Consider the following 10,019-nt stretch of genomic DNA (forward strand, 5'->3'; position numbering starts at 1 on the left):
ATCCAGCTAAGGCTCTTTCCATTCTCTTTGAGAGATAGAGCCCCACAATGGCTCCAAACTCAACCTTTGGACAACATTACCTCTTGGGAGGATTTAGTTAGCAAATTCCTAACTAAATACTTCACACTTTAAAAGTTGGCCCGGTTGAGAAATGACATAAATTCTTTTTTCCAAAAGAAGGGTGAATCACTCTATGAAGTTTGAAAAATGTACAAAAAGATGCTTAGAAAATGCCCACACCACGCTTTCCCCGAATGGCTTCAAATCTAAATTTTTTATGATGGAGTCTCTCAAGTCTCAAAAATGATGATCGACTCATCGGTAGGGAGTTATTTCCATAGAAAGACTCCTGAAGAAGCATTAGAATTGATAGAAACAGTGGCAGCTAATAATTTCATGTATTCATCCGAAAAGTCCACTAAAAAGGGTGTGATGGCATTAGACATTATGAATGCAATTCTAGCACAAAATAGAATCATGTCCCAATTGTACTCGTATGATTAGTTATGAATACTATCTAATTATTTTTTAAATTTTTTTTACTATGAGTACGAACATTTGACGAATATTTGATAATTATAAATACTCCCTCGCTGTTCGCCAAATGACTAGGCAAACTGCATGCGAACTTTTGGTTCGCCGAGTAATTAAGTGAACTGTGGTAAATCCAAAAAAAAAAGATACTGATAATTATAGTCAAAATGATTTTTTTTAAAAATAATGAATTTTTTTTCATTTATTCCAGAAAGAAAATCCTTATTAGATATATTTAATCTTAACTATTTAAATTAATCCGATGGCTATTAAAGCATTCTCACATTCTCGTATAAATCTCATTCTCATAAGATATATTTCATATATATAATGACTTTTATTGGATGAAAATTAATAAATCGATGTGAGTTTTTCGTTGTGTGGCGAGGTCTTTTGTTGGCTTGAAAGAATGGCTATCGGGATGTAATTTATAAAACGAATCGCTTGGGGCAAGGCTTTTCTCTCAGTTCAAATGAGAATCCTCATGTGTGTAGTGTTTATCATAATCTGGTTTTTAAGATTTACGAATTTTTTTACTTTTGGAATTGGAAGACAAATGTGGTGTTGGTGCAGCGAATAACAAGTCGTGCAAGGATGATATGACAAAATATGCCGTTAGCATCAAGATCCCGTATCTAGAATGGTTAAATCTTAAGAAAATCTTGGATAAACTACCATTTCTACCCATGAAAGTTTAGAACGCTGACAAATCTACCCACAAAAAAATGAAATTGACTTTATACCCATAAAAGATGGACTTTTGCAAACAAAACTCTAACTTCTAAATTTACTCCACGCCACTACCCCAATCCCAAATCCTACAATCACCCTCTTCCCCAACTACCAACATCTTTGCCGGCATCACCATTACCACAGCTATCATCACCACGCTTCCTCCTCCCTCCACCTCTTCGACCCCGACCTCAATCGTAGGCTCCACTTTTCCCTCACCTTCCTCCCTTTTCAAAACTCTAATCCTGTCGCCTCTTCCCCTTCTGTTTCATCCTTCAAATTTAGCACAAATATCCATTTCATAAATTTCAAATTCCATGAACTACTAACTCAAAACACACTACAGTTTTTCTCCTCCTCCAAAGCTTCGAAAGATCAAAATTTGATTATGGTTTTAGTGTTAAATCAAAAATGGATAACGAAAAACAAGAGAAGAGATGAAGAGTTTGATGAGTACCATTACAAAATCAGGCGTTGAACCGATAGGTGATGGTCCTCACCAAACTTGCGACCCTCTATTTCTTCGGCGACAACAACCACCACTAGATGAAATTCTCCTCCGACCTTCCCATGAAGCCATGGAGTCAAATCCTCATCGTAGACCATATCCTCACACTTTGCAATGTCGGCTTGCCATGGCTGATGGAGGTCCCGCGACGGTGTTAATGGTTGGTGGGTTGAAGTCGTCGTTCTCGCTGAACGCGTCATGCTCGATGATCTTGATTCTGCGGCTTAATTTGATGACGATGGAGTCGGAGGAGTCAGAGAAGATGGCGCCAAAGATATTCTGGTACTTAAGAGAGTCCAGCAAGTTCAAGGTTTTTGAAAGCGAAGACAAGGTTTGCTTCTCGGTGGAGCGGACTGAGAAGAAATTGACGTTTTTTGGACCAGTTCGGGAGCAGTGGAGGAGGTGGTGGTGGTAGTGGTGATGATAATGGTGGTAGTGATAGTGGTAGGGTTTCAGATTGGAGAAGTGGTGTAGAATAAAATTAAAAGTTAGAGTTAGGTTATATTAGAGGGTAGTTTGAGAATTTTATTTAATTTTGTTGGGTTCGGATAGTTTTATCTGCAAAAGTTTATCTTTCATGAGTATAAATTCAATTTTTTTTTGATAAATTTATCAGTATTCTGAACTTTCATAAATAGAAAGGGACACTCTACTATACAGATTAAAGTTGTATAGAGAGAGAATATAAATTCTTTTTATAGTTGTTTTTTATTATTTTATTATTGTTTAAACTGTGGGTCCTAATTTTTTCAATCTCTCTTTTATCCCATGAAAGAAAAGATATGTAAACTTACATCTTTACCATATAATTCACCAATAGAAATAGTAATTTATCTTTAAAGAGCCCTTCTTTATAATATTACACTTAATCCTTAAACTTAGTTTCTGTATTTTATTTTTTGTTTTCTTTCTTGTTAAATAATAAAAAAAAGAAGTCATGAAACTAAATAAGTGCATAAATTTAATACAAATGTCCGTGATACTCATCCGTTGTTATTCTTATACACAACTATAAAATGGAACTCGATTAAAATATTTTATTGAGTCCGCTAGGGAGATAATGAAATATGTATACAATGGCTACAATGGGCTGTTTATAAGGCCCAATTTAATTTAAAAGAGGAAATTAATCCATCAATAACCCTAATTAATTTATGACTGTTTATTTAACCACACCATAAAATTTTCTCTATTTACATTTTTCCCCAAAATCCAATTACAGTAGGTTGTAGACGACTCAATCCTTATCCAAAACCCTTGCAATTCCTGGAGAGACCTTTGACCAAGGAAGACCCGTTAGCGCCTCAAACCCCAACTGCGGAAGGCGAACAGGAGAATGAAAGCGCCCTCACCGTGGCAGTCAAGGACGTCGCCTGTTTGCTCGTAAACACCCCGCTGTGACTGCCACGATCTGCCCCCTGTCGTGACCGACACCGTTTCCGTCCGTGCTCCGCCTCGTATCAGAACTGAGGGAAGAGGAGCGCTCACGCTGGAAAGGAGCAGCATCACAGTTCTACTCGGGTGGGCGACGTTACCGCTGACCAGCTGAACATCTGATCGGAGGAACCCAGCCGCGTGCTCGTCAACGGGTCACCGGAAAGCACATCGAACATCATCACCAGGAGAATCCCAACCATCCAAGGTAAGTATGTGGCGATGTTCATTTTTCTTAGGGTAAGCGCTGTTGCCTGTTGTATTATAGATGGATTTTGTTGATGATATGAGTGATCAAGCAAGGTGAAAAAGCATCTGGTGCGATGGTAGCGTCCCGGAGATTGTGGAGTATGTAGTTAATTTACGTTGTTGCAATGCATGATGATTTAACTTTAGCGTGGGAAAAGGATGAAAAAGTTTGTTGGTTTTGATTTCATATCAGTTTAAATTAAAGTTTATTCTTTTTTTTGTCTGTTTCTGTGTGGACCATGTGCATCTAATGTGACGTTTGATTGGTTGACCATTGTTGAAACTTGGTTGATATTTGTCGGATGGTTACTTTAGTAGGATATTGGATGGTTAGTCTTGCAAATTTGGCATAGTTTGGACAATTTCCGATACTGACTGTGTTTATCTTGTGACTTTAACCGAATAATTACCTGAAGCATTAAAACAAACTCACTATCCCAGGTTAAAGCTTTCTACAAACTCACTATCCCAGGTTCAAGCTTTCAACAACACAAGCGTGCTAACCTGGTAGGAGGTGAATCCCTTTTGTTTATTTTGCTAACCTGCCTAAATGAATGAATCTGATTGGAAAAGATGGTGTAGTGTAAAAGACATTTTCATAGATTTCCAGTCATGTATGATGTATCATCACATCAGCAATGTTAACATTTTTTCATACCCACTGTACATGGTCATCCATATGAAATCAATATTATGTGTTTGTAACTTTGTATTTGATTAAATTATTAAATAAAGGTCATATGAATTTGTATACCTATGCAGGTTTTAAATCCAAGCAGGCCAGTGATTTTTATTGATACTGTTTTGTAGGTATCATTTTTTCTTTTTCATCCTTTATTATGAAATTCACAGTATTTATAGATCTATATTTCTTTTCTTTAGACATGTTACCCGCCTTTGGGGGTAAGAGATCAGAAGCTTGTCAGTAGTCCAGTTGAAGCTCATATAATTGCCGAGGTATGCCATTTTCCCTATGATACTGTCAATAATTCTCACAAAATTTCTTAGATAACAACTATGTTTATCTTGGGTGCATTTTATACTTTGTAAACGGTCTTGTTTATTATGTCATTCATTTTTTATTAATGTACACGCTTAATTTATATATTTGTTTTTGCATGCTTCTTGACTATTAAGTAAACAATTCAATTCTATATGCCTAAATCTGATTACATATGAAGTGAATAGCTATTTTGTGAATCAATTATTTGCATGTCCTCTTGTGAAGGAAGTAAATAATATCTGGAGCTCCCTAGCTGATGAATTGTTTGAAAGTACTTTTCCTTGATGATTGGTATGCTTGTAATTGATGGCTATGCTCTTCGTCTTCTTTTGTTAGTGATATTTGTAAACAATTTGAGTAGTCGCTGTAATAGAGTATTGGATGGTTGGTGTGTTTGATAGACATTCCCCATGGTTATTTGGATAAGTAGTTAAGTGTGTGGATGGACAGTTATATTTTGTATTTGCTGATAAATGTGTTCATGAATTAGTTTTTCATCTTAATTTTAGATGGTAACTAACAGGAAGTTTTGAGGTTTGATCTTAATTATAGATGGACAGTTATAATCCTTGATGCCAATTTTTTCATATCTGCCTCGATGCATCGGTGCTGTATTCTCGTGCCATATAGCTCCAATAAATTAGGTTACATCAATTGGCATGTAATATTATGATATCATTCATGTAATTTGGCTACAGGTCACCTGCCGCTTCTGTAAGAGTTAACGACTTAGGTTTCAGGGGGCTATTGAGTGAGTAAATTACCACGCTGCTCGAACAAATTAATCTATATACCGGTTGAACTCAAACTTAGATGGGTAAAAAGGTATCACATAGATTACATGAATAAATGAACATATGGGAGTTTTTATTTTTTTTTGGTCGATATTCTGATCGTTTTTGGTTTTGCTCAACAGAAACTAGTAGAGATGCGATGCTCACCTTGCTACATTAATAACTTATTTACGCACTTGGAACGACATAATGAGCAAGCTAAGTTAGCTGAGATTGAGGCCATTGGATTCGGTTACCTGCGCCGGGTACTACAATGGCATGTGAAACAGAGCATCATGCTCCAACTAGCGGAGGCTTATGACGTTGAGAGAAACACGCTCATGGTGAACGCAGGGGACATTCGCATTAGCGCCGAACTTATTGGCAATGTATTCGGCATACCTTCTCGAGGTTAGTGTAACTTATGTATGGTGTAAAAATTTCTCTCCCTGATAATGCTTTTTCCATTGTTGACACTTACTGATTGTGGTAAACTGATCCGTTCCACGCAGGGGACCCAATCCCAGTGTTGTAGAAAAACAATCCATCGCATATGGCAATTAAGAGAGAGTTTCAAAAGAAAACAACAACCCAACTCCGGGACTATGTATTTGCTTGTCAAATAGAGACCGAGGAACAGAGGATGACCTTTAGAAGATACTTTATCATGGTTGTTTTGAAGATGTTTCTTAATCCCACAAGCCAGTAGACCATTTCTCCGTGGCACCTCCCTTCGATATTGGATGTCTCGAACCCTAGTAGGTTTCATTGGCCGTATCACATATTAAAGTGGCTGCGAGATACGATAAGAAAATTCTAAGACGAGAATAGGGAAACATGCGGCGGGTGCATGTTCGTATTGCTGGTAATGGCAATAAATTACTTAAATTTAAAACCAATGTACGGCTGTAGGTGTAATTCCTAAAATTTAAGTTATTTCTGTATAGGTTTTGTACTTTCAGCACTTAAAGCATGGTCCGTTGCATTCATGTCGAGTACCCGAACCCTGGATTGTTGAATGGACCATAAATGAACTTGATAAGAAGGCCGACCAAGTTATCTCACAGGTTCAATCTCTAATAATGCATTTTTTATATTCTAGTTTAACACAAATGCAAATGGCGATTCACGTTGATTTTAATATCCCTTTTTTTCCCAATGATTAACACATAGGGTTGCATAGTCAGCAATGCAAGGAACAAGAGAAAATAGAAGAAACATTTTTCGAGTAAAGCAGTTAACGAGAGAGTAAGTTGTAATTGTAAAGTTATTTCATTATGTGGCTGTATGGATTGTTTTGATATATGGAGTTTATAAATGAACAGTTGGAAGAGCTGAATCCAATGACCGTGAATGATATTTACATATTTTTATGTTGAAAGCTTGTTTGAATACAATTGTTGTGTCGTATTTTTAATTAAACAGAAGGATATAAGATGCTCAAATTAGGTTCTGATCTAAACTGGATAGATAACTTATGATTAATTTATTTGGATGGCTTGTTTATGATTAATTTTTTTGGATGGATGAATTGCTTTATAGGGTTGCCTAGTTGATTGATTGTCAAATAGCTTTCAGTTATAATTGGTTTGGTTTTAATTGAAGATGTTCACTGTAGTAGGGTATTGGATGTTCATTATATTATGGCTTTAGATAGTTAGTTTTGATGAACGATTGTGAGTTTGTTCTGTTTCCCTAGAGCCTTAACGTTGACATTAGTTTTTTCCATCTATTTGTTGTCCCATGTTGAACACACAGGGTAGCCTAGTCAACAATTCAATGAAAGAGAAAAAACATAAGAAGCAGTCTTCGAGTAAAGCAGTTAAAGAGAAAAGAGGGTGTAAAAGGCCCCGCAAGGACACTAACTAATCTCCGTCTACCCAAGACAAGACTACATCTCAGCCAAGCTATAAGGAGGCAGAAAAGGTGATCTACTTTCTTTATGATAGCTCATGCGCTAATTTGAATTGGATGTTCACTTTATTGGGTTTTTGGTTGTTTTACACCACAGGAATCCAAGACTGGTTCAAGGAGAAAGGTGCTTGTCCACAGGAGCCGATCTAGACGCCGCACCAAAAAAGCAATTCCAAGAGAAAATGACCGAGGAAGCAATGCTGCGCCTTTTGTATTCCCAGATTCTAATGATGATGACAATGTGTCGCTTGCTAGAAGGATACGGTTATTCCAACAACACCCTCCGGCACATGATGTAAGACAAGCAGATCCGGTGTTCAAGGAGAATCATGAAAGTACTCAAGTAGAAAAAACTCACCTAAAAAATGGATCTCCACACACACCGCCAGCAGCATTTTTGCAACTCAGTGACTATGATTTTGACCGGTTAGTGGTTTCTTGATTACCTTACTGTATGTTTTTCTTCGTTATTTTTTCATACCCATGCCATGTAATTAGCCGTCTAGCTAGGCATGACTTATTGTTTTAGCTAACATCATGTCGCATTCGTTTGCAGTGAATTTGACATCTCGATCGTTTAGTGTCCTGAATTTGAGCAAGTACTCAACAATGTTGAACAAGGGGCGCGAAACAAAAGCCATAATCATGCAACCCCTGCAAACGGTATTACCAAACAAATCAACCTACCACACACTGAGTCCAGGTAAACCGTGCTTTTCACTCGGTTTAACTCAGCTTAAAAAGACTCCAACCCCATTCCCAATACATTCAATTCATCCAAGGCTAAGAGAAATAAAGTTGGGGGAGACTACGGAAAAACAAATCAGAACATGGATAGTTAACTCGTCCTTGAATGAAAATCAAGATTTAGCTTCCTATGAAGGGCGGGACTACATGGTATTACAAAGGAAGGATTTCTGGACCTTGAAACCCCACAGTTGGGTCAACAGCTGCGTAAGTATATGAACTTAATCATGCGTTTTAATTCCAAATCCTTATATCGGTGTTTAGATTACACTTGTTGAATAAATTGTGTAGGTAATTCAATGGATGTGCTATTCTTTCAACGACACTGAATCATCTAGATTCAAGCGAGAATTCTATTGCGTGTGTCCAGGCATATTGGTAATTACATGCTTCTTATTATAATGTGGAAAAAGCTTTTTTCTTGGGATTCTTACTATGTGTGGGTTTGCAGGAATCAGTGATACGAAATGCTAGTCTGGAATCATTTATGGATGGTGTGACACCAATTTATGATGGTCTTAGTCCAAGCTTTGGTGATGATACAAGGTTCTTTGACAAAGTAGTAGCAGCAAAGAGAAAATGGGTGAGTTGATTTTTTGTATTTAAATATTTATGTCCATCCTGAACCCGGTATTGGAAATAGGTTGTCACATGATTTGAGAATGTTTAGGTTCTTAAATGGTCGAGGGAGATCAATAGGTTTTGTTTTGTTCTCTTTTTTTTATTTTCTCACATGAAAAATGTCATTCATATGTACTGTTTGTTGCAGTGGTTAATTTCTTATCATTGGAGGGGCCATTGGTGGGTATATGCATTTGAGGTAATTGCGAAGCGCATACTTATACTCGACAGTCTGCATTCTGCACCAGAAGATGATAAACGAGACAAGCTCGATGCATATGTGGTAAGTTAGCATACTTCTTTTATTCAATATACAGCCGTATTATCTCCTTCGACAGTATTTTGCTCGACTATGTTTGTTCCATGTTTTTCAAGAGAGACTATGTGAGGATATGGCAAGTATTTCTATTCCTGCATTCGTTCGGACTACGCACGGCCCAGCTCGGTCATACGCCCGGGTTCTAAAGCAACCAAACAAGTGAGATGACTTTATAACCCAAATTTGAGGCTTTTTTAGTTTCCTTTTAATAATGTGGCGTACCATGTAAAAAGATTTTTGTCAACCTAATTGCAATAGTATTTTATTTTCCTGTAGCTTTGACTGTGGCATGTGTGTTATTAAGTTCATGGAAAGTTGGACCGAAGATCGTGAACTTTACGAATGGGATGAGGTTTGTTAAATAACATTTGCGCAAATGTCATGATTGATGTTGTAAAAATATCACTATAACAGTGCTTAATACTAAATCGACTGATAAATCTAGTCACAGGATTCACTCGGATCAGACAGGATGGAGTTGATGCTAGACATTATTTGTAGCCCGCACAATGCATTGGTCCACCAGCTTATTTCGTCATTGGAAGACAAGGTTAAACCTATTCGGTGCAATGCACCACGAAACAAGAAGAAGGAAGTTAGTTCACCATACACTGCACCTAGCATGAGGTCGTTGATTGAACGTGCGGAAGGATTACCGAAGGGGGCAATGCGCAAAGGGAGGAAGAGGTTGCTAACTTAGGTTTATCTACATAGAATTGAAATACCATATTATAATTATGTTACTCGATGTTGATATGCTCAGGGATTTATTTATGCCACATTAGAATGACATGATTCCAGGAGGATTTTTTTTGGGTTCTACATTAAAAGGATTTATTTGTTATGTTACCTTATAAGGACTGAACATCCGGTCACATACAGAATTGAACATCCAATCAAAATTAAGACAGTGTAAGTCAGTCAAAATTAAGACATAATAACCAATCGTTGGACACACAAATATCAATGGATAACCATCCATATGTAGAGACAAAATGAACATCCGATCACATACAGAATTGAACATCCACTTAATTTGATTAAAAAACCGTGAAGCCAATGTATAGGACAAATGGCTACGTATCAAAAAGGTATACAGTAAAGTAGGTACAAGTCAAGTACAATTTGGTTAACCTATCTCGTAAATTATAGAATAACCATGAACTATACTCATTGTGCATTAAG

At 37.1% G+C, this 10,019-nt stretch overlaps 1 protein-coding gene across 1 annotated transcript; it reads left to right on the forward strand.

The window, feature by feature from the left end:
- Window positions 1-7,792: 7,792 nt before the first annotated feature.
- Window positions 7,793-9,534, forward strand: LOC148570187 (uncharacterized). The gene is made up of 7 exons (XM_088508243.1): window positions 7,793-8,101; window positions 8,186-8,272; window positions 8,346-8,477; window positions 8,664-8,798; window positions 8,893-8,993; window positions 9,111-9,186; window positions 9,286-9,534. Exons 1-7 carry the CDS (start codon window positions 7,793-7,795, stop codon window positions 9,532-9,534), a joined length of 1,089 nt encoding a protein of 362 aa, XP_088364369.1.
- The last annotated feature ends 485 nt before the right edge of the window (window positions 9,535-10,019 follow it).

The sequence above is a fragment of the Arachis ipaensis genome, chromosome B3, assembly GCF_059453495.1.
Source record: "Arachis ipaensis isolate K30076 ecotype BB chromosome B3, ASM5945349v1, whole genome shotgun sequence".
Classification (NCBI taxonomy): domain Eukaryota; kingdom Viridiplantae; phylum Streptophyta; class Magnoliopsida; order Fabales; family Fabaceae; genus Arachis; species Arachis ipaensis.

Bases quoted from the DNA above. Each gene is read 5' to 3' on its own strand.
- LOC148570187 (XM_088508243.1), top strand. From the start codon at position 7,793: ATGCAACCCCTGCAAACGGTATTACCAAACAAATCAACCTACCACACA. The intron at 8,478-8,663 runs GTGAGTTGATTT...TGTTTGTTGCAG, and splicing joins TAGCAGCAAAGAGAAAATGG to TGGTTAATTTCTTATCATTG. The intron at 8,994-9,110 runs GTGAGATGACTT...ATTTTCCTGTAG, and splicing joins GTTCTAAAGCAACCAAACAA to CTTTGACTGTGGCATGTGTG.